Genomic DNA, 21814 nt, shown 5'->3' with positions numbered 1-21814 from the left:
ATTACTTTATGAATCTAATTTCACATTGACAAATTTATCATGTATTTATTATTAAAAAAATGTTTGGGAGTCAAAATTTAGAAATAGATAATCATAACTTTTTTTTTTTATTTGCTTTTGTTTGCATTTATTAATTGTTATTGAATAAATATATACTATTAGATGTAATAAGTATGTAATTATAGATGTTATAAATATAAAATTATAGATACTAACTTAAATAAAGTAATTTTAAATTATTGTCTTTCTAACATTATTATATTGTGTTGTTCACTTAGAATAATTATTTTTTTTATACATTTAATTTTAAAGAAAAAATAGAATGGTTGGAGAAACCATTTTATCATGAATCATTTTCTAAATAAACTTGTCAGTATTGACCATTCATAGAGAGGGAGCCTTGGAGGTAGGAATATTCATATCGAATCCGATATGCATATTCATGGTGTTTATTCGAATCCGTTCTAAAAATTACGGATATCGATCCAATCCGCAAGGTTATCCGATCGGATCTGACCCGCACATTAATAGGATCGGATTGCAGATTTTATGTAGATACCCGCATATCCGCAGATCCACAAAAATAAATAAATAAATGAATCATTATTCTTTTTATATTTTATTTTAACTAATAATGATCATATATATCTTGTATTATTTTATTTTTATTATTTAGGAAAGTATGTTTAATAATATTCTAAGAGTAAGCATATTTAAAAGAATAGAAAAAAGAATTTTATTGAAATTTTTAATAAAAAAACTTTTTTAAAATATTTATATATTTTGCGGATATATCCGACATCTGTCAAGCTTAAAAATCGTAGATATTAAATTCGATCCGATCCGATTATTTTAATACAAATCAGATCAAAATTTTGGCCATATTTGATTCGATCCAATCCGCGTTCATCCTACCTGGAGGTGTCAAAATGTTTTAAAATATGATTCATCCATTCCAGAGCTAAGTGAGAATACAGGAAACTCGTAATTTGATTCTTTAATCATCAACCCAATTTAATGAAAAGTCATTAAACTGATCAGTTTAAATTGAAATCCTATCTAAACTACAAATGTTTAAATTGAGTTTTATGGTCATCATATGAATTGCGTCAAATATTAAATTTAAGGTTATGAAATTTATTAAATCCTTTACAAAAAGAATATCACTTTATTGTCATATAATATCATTATATCTTTTTAAATTTATTATACTGTTTATAATCATTGAATTTTGTATTTTTTGTTCATGTATAATTTTCAACTAACTAATATTTAATAAATATTATTAAAGGAGTTATTTGAACAAGTTAATTACTTTTATTTTCATGAAAAAAATTGATTAAAACTGACCACAAATTCTCTTTAATTGACGGATTCCATTCTAGCAAACTCTAGACGTGAGTGGTTATGATTTGAACAAACAAATAATAATATATAAAAAATATTTGAAAAACAATAAAAAAAAGTTAAAATGGTTTAAGATTATATTATTTTATATTTTTAATTATTATTATTATTTTTTTTTATTTTTTAATTAACACTAGACTAATTGAATAATATTAAATATAATAAATATATAATCCTAAATAATATATGTATAAAATTATAGATATTAATTTAAATAAGATAATTTTATATTATTATTTTTCTAATATCACTGATAATATATTAAATTGCAGTATTAATTTATTAGCAGATCAAGTACTTCTAATCTGCTGCGTATACAAATTTTTATTCAAAAATCTTTTATATATTACTATGATGTTTTTTGCATCTGCATGTTATAGAATATTCAATTCATGAGAGGGTAATAATTAAAATGATGAGACATTTTAATTGATTAATTAAAAAGTAAAGTACTAAATTAGTCCCCTACGTTTGGGCGTAATCCTGTTTTGGTCCTTAAGGTTTAAAGTGTCCTATTTGAATCCAAAAAAGTTTTATTTAACTTCAATTTAGTCCCACTGTGAGGTCAAAGATAAATAATTAACGAAATGTCTTACATGACAGCAGTATAAGAATAAGGTCGATAATTCTGCAATATAAGAATAAGGTCGATAATTTGAAAAATAGGTACAAACTCCAGAGGCACAAAATCAACCGTGGATGCATCAATACATGTATTTAACATTTTTTTTAGTTTTATAGAAAATATTTCATTTTAATTATAAGAAAAATGATAAATAAATGTATTGATGCATCCACGGTTAATTTTGTGCCTCTGGAGCTTGTACTTATTCTCTAGATTATCGATTTTGATCTTATACTGCTATCATGTAGGACATTTTGTTAATTATTTATCTTTGACTTTTGGTGGGACTAAATTGAAACTAAATAAAACTTTTTTGAATTTAAATAGAACACTTTAAATTTTAAAGATCAAAATAAAATTACGCCCAAACGTAAGAACCAATTTAGTACTTTACCCTTAATTAAACTACTTAACATAATATTTTGATGCAAGGAGTTACCAAAGGAATGTGTGGTTAATAGCGATCACCGGCACGCTTAAGGACAGAGAAGTTGAAGCATTGTCGATATGAATCCCGGTGAAGGCCAACAACATCACCCTTCTTCAACTCCCTTCTTCTCACAAACTCTTTGTTCCATTTCCCAATCAAAACATAGCTCTTGAAAGAAGCCCAACGCTTCAGAATAAGATAGTGCATGGACATGGTATCAACATCCCAAACCCTAATTGGGGTTCCCATGCCGCACGAAGCTTCTCTTTGCGCTTCTATGCTCAGCAGCGGAACCATCAGGTTCTCCAGCAAATCGGACCCGAAGAGGAGCCGGTTCAGCTTCCCGAGGTCGCTCGTCGTCAGCTTTTTCTTTATCTTCCATGGATTGTCGTAAAGCTCCAATGATGTTGAACACCCCCACCTGCTGAAGCAGCTTTTCTTGGGATTTCTTTGGTTTGGTTCCTTTCTTGCCTTCAAATTTCTTGATCCACCATGATTGGTAGCTTTGCTTTGCTGGAAGCTACTAGAAATCAAAGATAATTCTAGAGAAATGTATGGAATATTAGGGTTTGTTACTTGGTGAAGCATGAGGATCTTTTATTTTATGTGTGAATGTTAATTTGGGGAGTACGTAAGTTTGAAGAGAGAAACAATTATATAAATAGGAGTAAAGTATTGTTTTTGTCTCAACGTTTGGGGTAAGTCCTATTCGTGTCCCTAACGTTTAAATCGTCTTATTTGTATCCTTAACGTTTATAAAAGTGATTCAATGTTATCCTACTATCAATTATACTAACAAATCAGATTATATTTTTCAATTATTCTCACTTGAATGTATTCATTCTCAATTAGATCTCATTTGGATGTGTTCGATTTTAATATTATACCTACGATTTGTATTTAGATTCAATTATATCCCTAGAAAAGTGAATTATGTAAATGTTGTAGGAATTAGTTTCAACATTTGATGAGCTATTTTTCGGAGTAGATCATTGATTCTATCCCAAACATTTGTTTTCTAACTTCAAGAAGAGATTTTTAAAACTCAAACTAAAGCGCTCATGATGTGTAATTGACGGTAGGATAACATTGAATCACTTTTACAAATGTTAGGGATACAAATAGGACGATTTAAACGTTAGGGACACAAATAGGATTTACGCCAAACGTTGGGACAAAAGCGATACTTTACTCTATAAATAAAAAGCTATGATTCATATTTTCCAAACAGCATAATATATATATGGAAGGAGTTTCCAAAAAGGCTAAGATAGAATAAAGTGATAAGACATTCTTGCCATTAATAATGGAATGACGAAAATTCCTTTTTGATGAATTTTACAAAAGAATTAAAGTAGTTTTTAAATTTCTCAAAAAACAAAAATAAAAGTATCCTTTTAGTTAATTTTTAAAGAACTGAAAAAACCTCTTAACATTAATTTGTTTAATCTTATAAATTAGAAATCTGATTTTGAAACTCTTTTTTTGGTTAATTTTAAGACTAAAATATCCTTCAAAGATTAATTTTAGAAATGTTAAAATAATTTTTTGGATTAATTTTGTTTACCTAATACTATAAATAAAATTTGAATTTATTTTTTTAAAAAAAATATACCATTTTTATTAATTGAAAAACTAAAATGTCACTTTTAGGATTAAGGTTCTGATAAAATTATATATTAGAAATCATAATTTAATGATAAAAGACTAAAATAACTTTTTGATATTAATTTTAAAAAGATGAAAATGTCGCTTAAGATTAATTATGAAAAGAATAAAATTCCCTTTTAGAATTGAGGTTGTATGTCTAGTTTGTATTCAAAAATAAATTTTAATTTAATTTTAAAAAGACTAAAATATTCATTTAATTAATTCTAAACAGACAAATATGTCTATTTTAGATTGGAGTTGTTTAATTGTATTAGAGATTAGGAATTTGGATTTGATTTAAAAAAAATTAATACTTTGTTTAATTTTAAAATGATTAAAATACTACTACCAATATTAATTTTAAAAAGACTAAAATACCATTTAGAATTAACGTTAAAATGAATTAGAAATAAAAATATTTGGATTTAATTAAAAAAAATTAAAATATCCTTGAAGTAAATTAAAAAGACTAAAATATCTCATTTAGGATTAATATAAAGATTAAAATATCTTTTTAGGATTAAATTTCTTTAATTAAAAATAAAAAATTTCAATTTCGTTTTAAAAGATTAAAATACGCTTCTAACTAATTAAAAATTGCATGCACTCAGAAGTGAACAAATAACTTTCCTTTTTTCGGTTCGAAAGTCAGCAGAATATAACTAAGATGGAAAAAAAAAATGAACAGCATATGGTAGAGTAAGTGGGCAAATATTCCTTCTTATTAATGAATAATTTTAAGATCCAGAATTCGATATTGAATAATTGAGATATAAAAAAAAAAGTCATATTTCTATATGAAATTTTTAATATTCAGATATAATTTTTTTTTTTTATTCTATGAGAAAGGCATCTCTGTGTGTGTGTGTTTTTTTTAATGAAAAGTCAAGTAAGAAAAAAAATTATATATATCATAAAAAATTCAAGGTAATGGATATTAAATAAAATAAAGAATAAACTTTATTTTTTAAAAATAATGAAAAGCTAGTAAGAGTATCTCCTTTTATATTGAGAACAACGAACTGAGGAACACACAAATATGCACATATTATATATACATCGCATATACACAGAACATAAAAAGTAGTGATGAAAAGTAAACATGGGACAGCACAGGATCTTATCAAATTATACATCTTGCAAATTAAAGAGCTTCTGATTACGATAAGGCCACGAATATCTATTTCCAACCAACTCGTTTTTTAGCAATTTGATATTTTTGTTTCTCACTTCTTTAATATTAGGAGGGGAGCGTACAAATAAAAATAAGAAACAAAATATTAAAATAAAATGTCATGCAATATTTAAAGATCATGTGATAGTATTACATAAATAAGATTTTCTTATTAACTAATTAACTCCAATCAAATTAACCAATATTTTATTAACCTAATAAAAACGACTCATACAAAACATACACATAAATTTTACATATTTTAATAACGCACTTCTTTTTCTTTTTCTCACTTCTTTAATATTATTAGGGAGGAGAGCATATACAAAACAAGAAACAAAATATTAAAATAAAAGGTCATGAAATATTTAAAGATTATATAGTAGTATTAGGTGAATAAATTTTTGGTGTTAACTACGTTAAATCAAATTAGTCAATATGTTATTAGCCTAATCAAAATGATTCGTACAAAACTTGCACATAAATTTTACATACTTTAATAACGCACCACTTCTTATTCTAACGCTACGTTTTTTTTCTTCTATTGTCGTATTTTGTCTTCTTCTCCATTTTGAAGATAAACATAGAATAGCTATATAAAAAAAAATAAAAAATATAAAAAAATTTAACTGTAAAATACATATATTTTTGTTATACAAACACAGAGATTTTCATTTTCTGATGCATTTTTTTTTCTTCTTTGCTGTTATCGTTTTTTTCTCTTCTTTGTTGTTATTATTGTTTTTTATCTCTATCTTATTTTTTTTCTTATTATTTTTTTTAAAAGAAGTCAAACTGAATTAAAATAAAAAAAATGAGAAAAAAAAAGACACATACAAAAGAAGAACAATAAAATAAAAAGAGGAAATAGACGAAGGTAAAAAAGAAGAAGAAAAACGCAAGAAGCGCGTGTGAAGATAAAAAGAAGAAAATAATTGTACTTAACCGAATTTAATTACAAATTAACAAGTTCATATAGCGTTTTCGAAATTACATATAACCTTTAAACATGGTGATAGAATTCGAATTTGCACTTCTAATAACTCTTGTATAATTAAACCAAATACCTCCTGCATAAATATGAAAAATTAATTTTACCAAAATATCATGCATGTGAGTAGGATATTATCCACATAAAATTGGTTTAATTTTTCTTAGAAGTTTGGTGGTGTTACCTTAGTAAACAAAGATAAATCAAACGGTGAAAACTCAGATGAAGTCGACTTCACGTGAAGTTAATATCTGAGAACCGTTAGATGAAAATTTAGCCAAATAAGTCAAATCATCTAGGCTCTCAATATCAACTTCACGTGAAGTCGACTGCTACTGAGTTTACACCAAATCAAATACTAGTGGTTTCTCTTATACCCATCTTAATAATTAAAGCAAAAAAATTATTATTATTTCAATTAGAGACTTCGAGTTTTAACTTAGTGGGAGAGTTCATTATGAATTGAAGGCACTTCAATATTGTGATTAGAATCAAATAAAAAATGAGTAATACTACGTGTACAAATAATTTTGATATGATAAAGTACTATTTTAATCTTTAATATTTAAGTTAAATTTTAATTTTATTCTTAATATTTAAAATGTTTTTTTTATCCCAAACATTTTATTTCGTTTTATTTTAATTTTTTGGTCAAAATTAATTTTTTTTAAAATACCATTTCTTCTATTATAATTTTCTTTTAAATAATGACAAAAATAACTATTGTGTAGTGACATAATAGTTGTTGTATTAATTTGAGAGAGAAAATAACAAAAAAAAAAAGATAACAATAGAGAAAAAAGACATTTTTAAAATTAAAAAAAAGTTGACTAAAGAATTAAAATAAGACAAAATAAAATATTTGAGATGAAAATAGAATGTTTTAAATGTTAAAAATAAAATTAGAACTTAGTCTAAAAATTAAAGACTAAAATAGTATTTTATATATGATAATATAAAATATTAGAGAAATTAATATATATAGTAGTTCAAACAACAACAACGATAGTAAAACCTTGTCCCACTAGGTGGGGTCGATTACATGAATCAAACAATATCATTGAACTATGTCATGTATCATGTCTATAGAGAGACCGTTTATATGTAGATCTCGTTTGACTACTTTATAGATGGTCTTCTTAGGTCTTCCTCTGCCAAGAGCGGAGCTAGACTAACTATTTAGAGGGGCGGTGTTTAATAATTTACTAAAATTATTATCTGCTGCAAAGTAAAAGTAGAAAATTTGAGTGAATGAAGATATTGAAAAAAAAGAAAAATTTATATTTTATTTTTTAAATAAAGTAAACTATTACACTAAGCCTAAAACTATTATACTTTGTTAATGTTATATAAAAATAGACTGATTTTTTTTATGAATGAAAGGAGGACTGAAAAAGTGTACCAAAAAAAAGGAGGGACAGGGATATAAAAAAAAGAGGGGCTATGTCTTTTTTTTTTAACAAGAATTAAAAATTTGGGGGGGCCATTGCCCCCTTTCCATATGTGTAGCTCCACTCCTGTCCTCTACCTTTCACTCCTTATCCATCTTCCATCTCATCCACCCTTTTGACTGGGTGTTCTGTCGATCTTTTTCTCACATGTCCAAACCATCTGAGACGCGAATCTACCATTTTTTCACAATAAATACTATTCTAACTCTCTCCCTTATATCTTCGTTCCTTATTTTATCTAACTCTATCCCTTATTTTATCCAATCGTTCCTTAGTTCATGGTAAATAAAATAATTCAATTGAAATATATACTACATATATAACTCTGATCGTACGTTGTGATGAGATATAGAAAATTAGAAATGTGACCTGTATAGGTATTAGATAACTAAGTTATATAATTCTTGGCATTGATGTATGTTGTGACTATTTTTGGTTATTTTTAAAATTGTACGTGGTCATTAAGATAATCGGGTACACATGTATGTAAAAGAAAATGAATGTAATAATAACTGTGCAACAAAGTCTAATTGTATCTCATATAGCATGCACAACATATCCTTGTGCATTATTCTTAAATCCTAAAATATGTTAAAATTTATACTAGATTTAAACAAAAAGAAATTGCATAATAAAAATTGTTATGTACTTAATAGACTATATTTTTGAGTAAATCTCATAATGATTTTTAAGATTTACGCAATTATTCAATTTGATTTTTGAGATTCCAATTCTATTATTATAGATAGAACTCCAGACATCATAATGATCTCTGGACATGTTTCTAGTAATGAGTCAGCAGTCACAACGTTGACGTGTCATGATTTATCACGCTGGAATGAGCCAAAATGTTGCCGTTTTGGTTTGGCGCCTATTTTGACAAAAACGATGCCATTCAAGTCAAATTAAGCATGTAAAACGGTTTTGATCAAATACCTTCACTTTACTCATCTTCTCCACTTCCACCCTCCCTTCTTGCTAAAGAAAACCGAAGATTTATCCAAATTAACTACTTGTCTGCTAACTTTTTCGTAAATATATATGTAGTGTTCGAATTAGGTTTTGGCAAGCTTCATATGTAGCTCTACTAAATAGGATGGAATCGTCTGCAAAAAAAATGATTAATCTTCGGACACATGTACTTTAGTCTCAAATCTGAAATCTCCAGTCTTTGTGTTCCTCTGTAGAGCAGATGAGAGAGTCTATCTACATAAAACAAGGAAAGGTAGGGTGATAGCAGGTCACCTTGCCGCAACCCTCTACATGGTTTGAAAAAACCATGAATTTTGTCCATCCACAGTAACAGAATACGACACTAGTCACTAGCTCCTTGATCCAGTCCACCCACTTACCACAGAATCCCAACTTTTTCATAACTACCCATAGAAAACTCCATTCCACTCTGCCATAAGCTTTATTCATATTTAGCGTCAAAGCAAGGTCATTTTCATCAAATCTCTTATTTTTCAGAAAGTGCATAAATTCATGGGCTATTATAACATTATCACTTATTAAATACCCTTTAATAAATGCACTTTGATTGTCATTAATCACTTTGTTGATCATCAGTTATATTCTATGAACTAAAATCTTAGAGATTATCTTATAAAAAATACTGCTAAGACTTATTGGCATGACTTGCTTCATAGTAGTAGTATCGGAACTTTAGTAATTAAATAGATATGTGTATGATTGAAGGCTTTTAAAAGTTTACCTCTTGAAAAGAAACTCCGAATTGCAAAATTAAATCTGCTTTGATAGTCTCCCAAAAAAATTGAAAAAATTTGGCCGTCAAATCATCGTCATCCGGGGCTGAGAGAGGATTTATTGAGAATACAACTGCTTTGATTTCTTTCTCTGTAACGGGCCTGGTGAGAGAACGATTGGTTGCTGAATTAATTTTTGAAGTCATCCTTTCAATTTCTTCAATCAGTTCCCTTGGATTAGAGGATGTGAATAATGTTTCAAAGTAGTGTTGTGCTATAGTAGCCATACCTTCTACTTCGTTTGACCGATTATGCTCATCATCTTCCAAGGCAAGAATTTTATTTCTTTGACTCCTAGTTTGAACTTTGGAGTGAAAGAATTTGGTATTGCAATCTTTCCAATTCAGCCATTGAATTCTTAATTTTTCTCTCTAATATCGTTCTTCTTTCTCCTGATGTGATTTAATGGAATTAAAGTCCCCAATGATAACAGTTTGTTGTCCACCATTTTTTAGTACATGTATCAAATCAAAGAATTGCTCTTCCAGTTGAGAATCTTCAGCACTCAAATAAACAGCTAGAACTTCCCAATTCTTTCGAGTTTGGAATTCTTTCAATGAAAATTGAAATAGAAAGTTTGCATGTGACAATATATGGACTCGAATTCCTACCTTCCATGCCATTACTAGACCACCCAAAAGACTATTAGGCTCTATAGTAAATATCGAATGAAAACCCATTCTCCTCATAACTCCATCCACAGTCAAGATATGTTCTTAGTCTCATTCAAGAACACTACCTCAGGGGAATGAGATTTTATAATCCCTTCAATATTGTAAACTTTCAAGGGGTTCTCCAAATTATGATAGTTCCACGCTAGCATTTTCATCCCTCCTTGGGTGCCAATTGTTTGGGTCGCACCTTCTCCTATACTAGCATTATTGACATCCTCTAAACAATGCTTCTTCTTCTTCATCTTGTCTCTACTTCCTCCTGTTCTTCTTTTAATTCTTGCAATAGGCTTACTATGCTGTTTATTTCTAGCTAGCTATTTCAAATTTAGCCTCCTTCTTCCTCCTGAACCCCCTCTGTTGCTCCAATTGAAAATAAGCTAGCTGAGTTACTTGATTGATTAGTATGAGCTTCTGTTTTCTTACCCCTCTAAAGGTTCTCACTGGCCTAGAGAAGGGGAGGTTGAATCTATAGCCTCTTTTAAACATGTTCACTTTAACTTCAAACTGGATTTAACTTAGTGTTGCTGTTGAGTCTGCAATATTGATGAATCCATATTTAATGATAATTTTTTGCTTGAATTGGATGGATTTCATTACATAAACCCGTATTTATTCACTTGAATAGCATACTTTTGTGATTTCTCTCTAAATTGTGTCTAAATGTGAAAACATGCTATTTTATACTTGAATTAATCAATTTTGTTTCACTTTTATTTCATTCGATCCCATGATACTTTTTATTGAGTGATTTATGGTCCAATAGGCAAGAACGGCTAGGTAGAAGTGGAAGGAAGCATGAAAAATGGGATATTTCATGAAGAAAATAAAGGAGAAGCACACACTCCAGTATGCGTACGCACACCTTCCTATGCGTACGCACAAGATGAATTTCAGCTAGTGTGCGTACGCACAGGGTTATGACGCGTGACTTCATTAAAAAGTCACGTGACTCGTGATTTTGGGAGCCTCTTGACCCAATTTTTGGAGTTTCTGAAGCTGAAATAGAAGCTATATCAAAGGGGCAACATGGCATATGAAGAGGAGCACCATTACACACCATATTGGATAGTTTTAGTTAGGTTTAGGGTAGTTTTAGAAAATTCTCTCCTAGGGTTTAATTAGGTTTATAGTAGAACTTTACATTTTCAATTTTTATCTTGGATTATAGCTTGTTCCTATTATAAGTAATCTTTACCTCTCTCTTTAATTACACTACATTTACTCTCACTCTCTTATAATAGAAGTTATTTTATTAATATATCCAATTTTGATTTTTTGAGGTTTTGGTTAATGAATTTGATGTTTTATGATTTATATATGCTTGATTAAGTTGCTATTATTGATTTTGTGCATACTTTGGTTACAGTTTTTATTATCTTTTGTAATTTGTTATGTTTTGCTTTTATGCTCACAAAGTGTTTGTGAGAATGCCAATTATGAATTTTGAGTAGATTTTCACTCCTTGGCTTGGGAAATGAGTAATTAGGATACTAGAGTCATAATGTCCGATATTTAGTAGTAATTTTTGGGTTGTTAATTGCTCTTGTTTCCACTAACGTTAGCTTTTTACTAAGTTAATTAGTAAATTAGCTAGGATTTATGGATTAAGGTCAATTATGCTTGCTTGACTTACTCCTCGATGCTAAGGGTTGATGAAGTGAGATTAACTCATCATAATTACTATAGTTGTGGTTATGACAAGATAGGATTCCTTAACTCTCATTCCCAAGTCAAGGCTCTTTATGCATTTATCACATTTTCACTAGTTTTGATCTTGTTTCTTTCTAATTGGCATTAATTGTCTTTTGATCCGTTATTAGTTCATTTATTCTTTATTTCTTTTAAATTTCCGCTCTATGCTTGAAACCCCCATTTATTTCACAACCAAAAGTGTGACATCTAATTGCTAGTCCGAGGGAAGACGACCCGGGATTTAAATCTCCCGGTTTATATTTGGTTGGATTGTGACAATCTTTTTATCTAAACTTTGATTATGAGAGTTATTTGTCGGTTTGGACTATACTCACAACACAATTCTCATTAAGAAAATTCTGAACCAACAATTTCTCTCGCCATCAAGTTTTTGATGTCATTACCGGGGACAACGCAATTAGTGTCATATTTTTTGTTGTTGTGAATATGTGAATACTGTAAATAGCTTACTTTTTGGTTTTTTGGTTGTTTTTGTTAGTAATTAGGATTTTGTTTCTTTTGTTTATTGATGTGTTTTATTTTTTTTACTTTCTATTTTCTCTATGAGTTATCACCCCCTTTGCTTGGAGTTAGGTTGTGATTATATTGTAGGGAGTGATGACTTATCCACACCATTACCATCATCTACCTCTATGGAATCCAAACACTTATTCACTTTGTCACCAACTCTATACACCACCCCCTTCCTATATACAAAGCCAAGACAATAACCCTCATGATTTTCTTTTTCAACCTTCATCAATCCAAGCCTCATCTCCACATATGGATCAATCCACAAAAGAAGTATTCCAAGTGCTTGTCTAAGAACAAGAGGAGTTTCGTAAGAGGCAAGAGCATATTATGGCTACATTAGCCGAAGCCTTAACCCAGTTAGCCTCGTTACGTTCATGCCACAACCTAGGCAATTTTCTGGATGAATGTGAGGAACCAAACTCAAGTGAAGAGTGTGGAGTGAAGGAAAGATTGCAAACTCAAGTCGAAGATAAGGAGTTGAGGCATGAATCACAACAAGGGGAGGAAGGTGAGACAAGTGAACCGGAAGAGGTAAATGGAGAATTGAGAGAAACTGATCAAGAAGTGGATTCCATCATTAATGATTTTTTACACATTGGTCAATTCCCTCAATGATCTTGATGAACTTTTTCCCATTGGATTTGGTATAGAGGTTGATGTAGATTTCACACAACCTCCTTGTTATGACTTGAGTGATGAGAAAGACCTAGAGGAGGTTGGTGAGGAAGAAGAGGACAACCAAGAAGTGGAGATCTTCATGCAAGAATCTAGGAAAGTAATTCCGCCCCAAGTGCAATTTGAGTGGGTAAAAATTTTTCCAACAAGTTCCATTGGCCCACATCAATATACTATCTTGGAGATGGATTATCAACTTCAAGTCCTTCTTGGGGTGTTAAAGGGTGAAGTGTTAGATGTTGGCTGGAATAGAGGTCTAAGGATCATCAAAGAAACCAAATCAATGTTTGGAATTTAAGCATGGTGCAAGGCTCAATTGGGAGGACTCCGAGGTTTATTTGGGAACTTTAATGAGAATTTGAGAGTTTGTTTATTCGAGTGCAAGCATAAAGATCAACAAGAAGGTGAACGGATGACTTGAATATGGGATCTTGGCATATGCTTCAACAACCAACAATCTTAGGCCCTAATTACTTGTTTGACAATTCTTGAGAGCTTCATGTGCTTTATTTGGGACCCTGGAGGTCAATGTCAATGCAAACACGGGTGGAGATTCAAGGAGGAATGGAAGCATAAGCCACCTTGAGATGAGTTTCATAAAAAATGTCCAACTTAAGGACAATAAACTAAAGTGCTAGGTGGAAGACACCCCACCATGGTAATATCCTTCTAACTTTTCTCTTATTTTAGTTTTTGTTTCTTTAATATTTGCTTATATTTCTTAGCTTAGTTTAGTTGCATTTTGGTGTTGATTATGTGTTTTTAGAGGAATAAGTGTTTTGGCGTCGAAAAACCTTTGATGGATATCATGTATGGTGCCTGACGATTGGATTTTTGACGGTTTAGAATTTCACAAATGAAATCTCGTTGAAGTATAGTCTCTAAACCAACAATAATCCTTTCATGCAAAAATTTGTTTGTCACAAGTACAAACCCCTAAAATCTATAAACCGAAGTATTTAAACCTCGGGTCGTCTCTCAAAGGACTTGCAGGGTAGTGTTCTTGTTATTGGTTATGGACTTGTTTATTTTGGGGTTTTGGATGAGGAATGTGAATAGTAAATGGTAGGAAAACTTTATTCACAAAATGGTCTTGGCAAGGTTTGGTTGTCGAGGGTCTTCATCATTATCACTAGCCACAAGTATGGTAGTTGCAAGGATTAATCCCACTTAGTCATCCTTAAATCGATTAACAAAGGAAAGTCAAGTGAGTTATATCAATCCTAGTCCATAAGTCCTAGCTTTCCACTAATTGGATTAATGAAGGCTAGAGTTAATGGCTATCAACTATCAATCAATTGGACACTAGTGACTCAAGAAATCCTAAGTTACCTTCTCAAGCCAAGAACATAAAATTCTAGTCTAACATTCTTCCAAGCATTTAATCAAACACTTGGAAGGCACAAAAGAAAAGTATAGTCAATCACAACAAGAATGAATTCTAACTACAATTGAATGTAAAGAATTAACAACAACAATCAAGGAAATCACAATTATCATGAATTACCTCAAATTGCATTATTGAAAGAAAATAAAGAGAACAAGAGTATCTCAATTACAAAACCTAGAAACAAAATAAGAGAAATTACAACAAGAGAATAGGGATGGAGAGAAGAACCAAAGTGTGGCAATCATCAATTGAAGGTAGAAGTAGAAGGAGACTTGAATTAAACCTAGAACTATGAGATCCTAATCTAACCCTAATTCCTAATCCTAATTCTAGAGAGAAGGGAGAGCTTCTCTCTCTAACTCTAACTATTTCTAAAACTAAACTATGACTAATGATTAAAGTATGTAAAGTATGTTGATTCCCCTTTAATCCTTGGCTTAAATAGCATCAGAAATGAGTTGGATTGGGCCCACAAGGCTTCTAAAATCGCTGGCCACGTTTGCATTAAGTGGGTCATGTGCCACCATCGGCGCGTCCGCGTACCGTGCGCGTGCGCGCCCCTATGCGCGACGCAACTATGGCAAATCTTATATCGCTTCGAAGCTCCGGATGTTAGCTTTCCAACCCAACTGGAACCGCATCAATTGGACCTCTGTAGCTCAAGTTATGATCGTTTAAGTGCAAAGAGGTCGGCTTGACAGCTTTCCGGTTCTTTTATTTCTTCATGAGTTCTCCAACTTTTCATGCTTTCTTTCTTCATTCCCTTGATCCAATCTTTGCCTCCTAAACCTTAAATCACTTAACAAACATATCAAGGTATCTAATAGAATCAAGGTGAATTAAATTTAGCTATTTTAAGTCCTAAAAAGCATGTTTTCACATTCAAGCACAATTAAAGGAGAATATACAAAACCATGCTATTTCTTGAATAAATATGGGTAAAAGGTGATGAAATCCCCAAAAATCAATACAAGATAAACCCTACAAATGGGGTTTGTCAACCTCCCCACACTTAAACCAAGCATGTCCTCATGCTTAAGCCAAGAGAGAAACAAAGGGTATCAACATTTATTCAATGTAAATAAACTATATGCAACCTAAACTATATGCAATTATCTAAATGGATGCAACTAAATGCAAAATGGTTTTACCTACTTGGTTAAAAATAAATCAATCCTCCAAGTCATACATGCACAAGTAGGGTCAAGATCATATAACGATTCATGAATCCTACCAATTCGAATATCAAAATGAAGTTCAAGTAGACTTGCGAGAAGAACGCTCATGAAAGCCGGGAATCAAGGAATTGAGCATCGAACCCTCACCGGAAGTGTTTGCACTCTAGTCGCTCGGTGTTTGGGGTTGATTCTCTCAATTCTCCCCTAATCATGCTTTCCAAGATTTGTTTTTCATCTAACAATCAACAATTATTCAATGCATGCATACATGTATCATGAGGTCTTTCCTTTAGGTTGTAATGGGGCTAGGGTCAAGGTAGGATCATATTTGGTCAAGTGAGCTTGAAATTTGAATCTTTGATAAGCTTAAACTTCCCACCTAACCTATGACATCCTATACAATTAAGTTCTAATCTAGCTACCCATTTTTCACCTTTTCACATACTCATGCATTTTCTTTTCATTTCACAACTCATATGCATTGATCTTATTGAGCTTCACCTTGGGGCATTTTGTCCCCTTTTTATTTCTTTCTTTTTCGTTTTCTTTCTTTTTCCATTTTTTCTATACTTTTCATATATTTTTTTTTGTTTTTCTCATTTTTTCTTTCTTTCAAACTATATACAAGAGTACCAATGCATAAGGTCTATACATTTAATCAATACATGAGCATGTACCCAATTCCCAATATTTACAATAATAATACAAAACTACCCTTTTATTCACCCAATGTCCCAAGGTTTCCACACTTGAATGATACACACACTCTAGCCTAAGCTAATCAAAGATCCAAATAAGGACTTTTATTGTTTTCCGCTTTAAGGCTTGTAATGTGCTAAATTAAGAACAAAGTGGGTTAATCGTAGGCTCAAATTTGGCTAACAAAGGAAGATAGAAGGTAAGGCCATTTGGGTGAGTGAGCTAATGAAATGATGGCCTCAATCATATAAATGCATGAATACACCAAATAATGGACATAAAGAATCAAACAAATCAAAGATCACAATCATAGGAAGAGAATAATGCACACAAGAAGGAAAAATAAGTGGTTATAAGATGTAACCACGCAATTAGGCACAAATCTCACTTGCTTATGTTCTTAGCTCAAAAACCATGTTCCAAAATAAATTCTTTCAAGCAAGTTCAACAAAAAGTTTTCAAATTGGTAGGTTGCCCTAAAATAGTTTCTTGGAAAGAAAATCATCACCCTAACCAAGTAGTCCTAATAACAAAGAAGTGGTAAAAATATGTACAAATTCTAACTAACATGCAACCTATCATGCAATGCAATAGCTAATCTAATTAAAGAAAATAAAAAATTTGGTGTTGAAAAGGAAATTTTTTTTTTACCGATGGAGATCGGTCAGACGACCTCCCCACACTTGAAGATTGCACCGCCCTCGGTGCATGCAAAGGAGAGCAAGGTGGATGGGTTGCTACAATTGATGAGCTTCTTCGAAAGGTTGTGCGGATGACTTGTTCGTTGCCCCATTTAAAAGCTTTTCCGTTTCCTCCTTTCTTGGTGGCCAGCCTAAAAGGAGAGAAAAAGAAAGAAAATTAACCCTACAACAAAGATATCAAAGCTAAGTAAATAGAACATAGGCGGGGGCTAATGCCAAATAAGAGTATGAATCTCTACTACATGGTAGCTACAACATGTGAGTGAGAAATCAATATAAGCAAAAGGCATATCAACTGATACCTGATGCAAGAGTAAAGTTAAGGCATGGCGAGTATATTGAGCATCATGATCAAATAAGAATTGACACAAACAAGATTAGTGATACGCATGAAAGCATTTGATTCTATCCTAACTCAATGATGAAGCGGTACAAGAAAAAAAAACAAAGGGTAATGAATTAGGAAGGACTAAAGCACTATTCTTGTGTGTTGACAAATATTACAATTAATGTAACAAGTCATGAAGCACCAAAACAAATGCAAGAAATTCTCAACAATTGAGTGAGAGAATTCAACACCATTATTAAAATGAGAAATTTAGAAAATAAAATGAGAACAAATAGAATTAAAATTCAAAGAATAAAAGTATGCAAATGTAATAGACAAAAGGAAATGGAAGAAGAGAAAAAAAATTTTTTTTTTATATATTTTTAATTTTTTTAGTATTTTATTTATTTATTTATTATTATATTTTTTTTATTAAATTTTTTTTTTCTTTTTTTTTTATTTATATTAAAAGAGAAAAGGGAAAAAAATCTTTCAAGAGAGGAAGAAGAAAAAAAATGAGAAAGAAAAAAAAGAAGAGAAGAGGAAAGAAGGAGAAAGGAGGAAGGAGAAAAGCAGGGTGCAAATCCGCGCGCGCTTACGCGTGGATGAGCTTGTGCTCCCAGCACAATGCTGGCACAACGCGCGCACAACTCTCTGGTTTTTGTACTGAAAGTTGCAGAAGTGCAATCCGCGTGCGCGCGCACAGCGTGCTAGCGCGCCGATGCCCTTTTTTTTTTTTGCCCAAAAAGCAGAAAAAATGCCCAAGAGCTCCCTATAATGTCCAAAACTCTTCTTTATTCAATCAGATATCAAACAATTCACAAAAATGCAATTTGATTTTAGGATTTATTCATCTACTACTAATGAATACAACATACTAACAACCAATCTTTACAAACAAATCAATATGAAATGAAAATCTACCTACAATGGCAACTCAAATCACTTATTAAACAAAACTAAAAGAGAATGGAAAGAGTTTACCATGGTGGGGTGTCTCCCACCTAGCACTTTTAGTTTAAGTCCTTAAGTTGGACATTTTGAGGGGCTCATTGTCATGGTGGCTTATGTTTGTACTCATCCTTGAATCTCCAAGGATCTTTGCCTCTCAATTGGTTGACAGAATTTCCAACCATCTTCATCAAGCTTGGGCAAAGTTCTACCCAAGATATGAGTCCCCATAGTTGGTCTTTACATAGCGAACCGGGATCCCATATCTTGTTTTCGCACCCGTCTTCGATTTGGTCTTCATACTCTCTCTTTCCGGGTGGTTGACATATAGAATTCTCTTTAACATACCAAGCCTTCCGTTGAAACCCATGCAAAGTGGTATTCTTCCAATCATCGTTCCTATGCCTTGAAACCTTGACCTTAATGAGCCTAATTCCTAACTTGCAACCACTACACAATTCTCTTTTTCCTTTAAGTCCACAAAGAGCTCTAAGTTGTCCATCCGTTTCAATCAAACCATATTCAAGCGAGAAAGTAAAGCTTATGGATAAGAATTTTACCCACTTGAATGTTGTGTTGGATGGTGACTCGGAAAGGGAGACCTCCCCACACTTAGATAATGCAAGGTCTACTTCCTTGTGCTCTTCTTTATGTATTTCCACCTCTTTGCGAGCTTCCTTGATTTCAACCTTTCCCCTTTTATCACATAGCTTGGTGTTGTCTTCAAGAACTTTGATTTCTTGCCTAATGGGAGGTGGTTCAATTTTGGATAGAAATTCATTGATGAATAAATCCATTTCTTGGTCAACCTCTTCATATTCTTCAATTTCGATATACACCATGCCAACATTTTCCTCTTGGTAGCTCTCTTTATCATTGCTCACCAAGGGTATGGGAGGTTGTGCACACTCTTTTATACTTTCAACTCTATGTCCAATGGGGGAGGATTCCATTGTAGAGAGGAATTCATCCATGATTGAATCCATCTCTTGATAAACCTCTTCCAAGTCTCCAACGACGGTATGCCTTAGAGGTTGCGCACCTTCTTCAACTTCAATATCGAGCTCCTTGGAAGAGTGCTCCATGAGGCTACATTCCCTTGGACTTTCAACATCTCCTAAATCTTCAACCACTTCTTCCTTTTCTTCAATGATTATAGCTTCCTCTAGTTGCTCCAATACAAAATTTGACTCCTCCTTCTCCACCGAATTTTCCAATTTCTCCTTCATGCTTTGCTCTTCTTTTGACTTCTCACATGTGGTCACGGAGGTACCTTGAGTATTCAAGCATTGGTGGGCTAAAGTGTGCACCACCTTGGTCAAATTGGTCACAAATTCAAGTGTATCCCGCTTCATGGCTTCATGTCTTTGAAGTAACAAAGTGAGAGGATCGTCTATTGGGACTTGGGGTGGGTGGAGAGAGGGTCCATGGTAGGAAGGTGGTTCTTCTTGGTAAGGGTATGGAGATGGGGAGGGTTGAGGTGGTTCATGGTAGTAATCTTGATAGGGTTGTGGTGGTTCTAAAGGTTCTTGCTCATAATGATCACAAGGATGTGGTATGGGTGATTGGTTATATGATGGATAAGGGTCACATAAAGGTACTTGGTAGAAAGGGGCTTGTGAGTATGGTTGAGCATCATGTTGAGGATAAGATTCATAGGCATATGGTGGTGGTTGATTGTCATAAAAGGAGTCACCATAGCCATTGAATTGACATGCATTAGGATGAGAATTATACCTATAAGTGTCCGGAGGTTGATGCCAATAGGAGTGATCAATTCCTTGAGGCTCCTCCCATCTTGGAGTGTTCCATCCTTGGTACATGTTAGCATTGAAGTTCACATTCCCTACAACACAATTAGAGCCAAACTCATAGCCAAAGTGAGAATTCATTATGGAAAAACAAAATAAAACTAACAAAATCTAGTAAACAAGCAAAAGACAAACTATTTACACTATTCACATATGTACAATAACCAATAACATAACACCATTGCAAGTCCCCGGCAACGGCGCCATTTTGACGATTGGATTTTTGACGGTTTAGAATTTCACAAATGAAATCTCGTTGAAGTATAGTCTCTAAACCAACAATAATCCTTTCATGCAAAAATTTGTTTGTCACAAGTACAAACCCCTAAAATCTATAAACCGAAGTATTTAAACCTCGGGTCGTCTCTCAAAGGACTTGCAGGGTAGTGTTCTTGTTATTGGTTATGGACTTGTTTATTTTGGGGTTTTGGATGAGGAATGTGAATAGTAAATGGTAGGAAAACTTTATTCACAAAATGGTCTTGGCAAGGTTTGGTTGTCGAGGGTCTTCATCATTATCACTAGCCACAAGTATGGTAGTTGCAAGGATTAATCCCACTTAGTCATCCTTAAATCGATTAACAAAGGAAAGTCAAGTGAGTTATATCAATCCTAGTCCATAAGTCCTAGCTTTCCACTAATTGGATTAATGAAGGCTAGAGTTAATGGCTATCAACTATCAATCAATTGGACACTAGTGACTCAAGAAATCCTAAGTTACCTTCTCAAGCCAAGAACATAAAATTCTAGTCTAACATTCTTCCAAGCATTTAATCAAACACTTGGAAGGCACAAAAGAAAAGTATAGTCAATCACAACAAGAATGAATTCTAACTACAATTGAATGTAAAGAATTAACAACAACAATCAAGGAAATCACAATTATCATGAATTACCTCAAATTGCATTATTGAAAGAAAATAAAGAGAACAAGAGTATCTCAATTACAAAACCTAGAAACAAAATAAGAGAAATTACAACAAGAGAATAGGGATAGAGAGAAGAACCAAAGTGTGGCAATCATCAATTGAAGGTAGAAGTAGAAGGAGACTTGAATTAAACCTAGAACTATGAGATCCTAATCTAACCCTAATTCCTAATCCTAATTCTAAAGAGAAGGGAGAGCTTCTCTCTCTAACTCTAACTATTTCTAAAACTAAACTATGACTAATGATTAAAGTATGTAAAGTATGTTGATTCCCCTTTAATCCTTGGCTTAAATAGCATCAGAAATGAGTTGGATTGGGCCCACAAGGCTTCTAAAATCGCTGGCCACGTTTGCATTAAGTGGGTCATGTGCCACCATCGGCGCGTCCGCGTACCGTGCGCGTGCGCGCCCCTATGCACGACGCAACTATGGCAAATCTTATATCGTTTCGAAGCTCTGGATGTTAGCTTTCCAACCTAACTAGAACTGCATCAATTGGACCTCTGTAGCTCAAGTTATGGTCGTTTAAGTGCAAAGAGGTCGGCTTGACAGCTTTCCGGTTCTTTCATTTCTTTATGAGTTCTCCAACTTTTCATGCTTTCTTTCTTCATTCCCTTGATCCAATCTTTGCCTCCTAAACCTTAAATCACTTAACAAACATATCAAGGCATCTAATAGAATCAAGGTGAATTAAATTTAGCTATTTTAAGTCCTAAAAAGCATGTTTTCACATTCAAGCACAATTAAAGGAGAATATAC

General features: G+C 32.2%; 1 protein-coding gene across 1 annotated transcript; it reads right to left on the bottom strand.

Moving 5' to 3' along the window:
• Positions 1-375: 375 nt before the first annotated feature.
• Positions 376-3076, bottom strand: LOC107637673 (B3 domain-containing protein At2g33720-like). Its single transcript, XM_016341046.3, has 2 exons — positions 2472-3076; positions 376-915 (listed from the first exon to the last, which is right to left on the bottom strand). Exon 1 carries the CDS (start codon positions 3048-3050, stop codon positions 2487-2489), a length of 564 nt encoding a protein of 187 aa, XP_016196532.1. The 5' UTR covers positions 3051-3076; the 3' UTR covers positions 376-915; positions 2472-2486.
• Between the last annotated feature and the right edge of the window lie 18738 nt (positions 3077-21814).

This window comes from Arachis ipaensis, chromosome B4 (genome assembly GCF_059453495.1).
Source record: "Arachis ipaensis isolate K30076 ecotype BB chromosome B4, ASM5945349v1, whole genome shotgun sequence".
In the NCBI taxonomy this organism is placed as follows: domain Eukaryota; kingdom Viridiplantae; phylum Streptophyta; class Magnoliopsida; order Fabales; family Fabaceae; genus Arachis; species Arachis ipaensis.
Note: the sequence above shows the minus strand (reverse complement) of the source record. Positions and strands in the feature narration are given on the sequence as shown.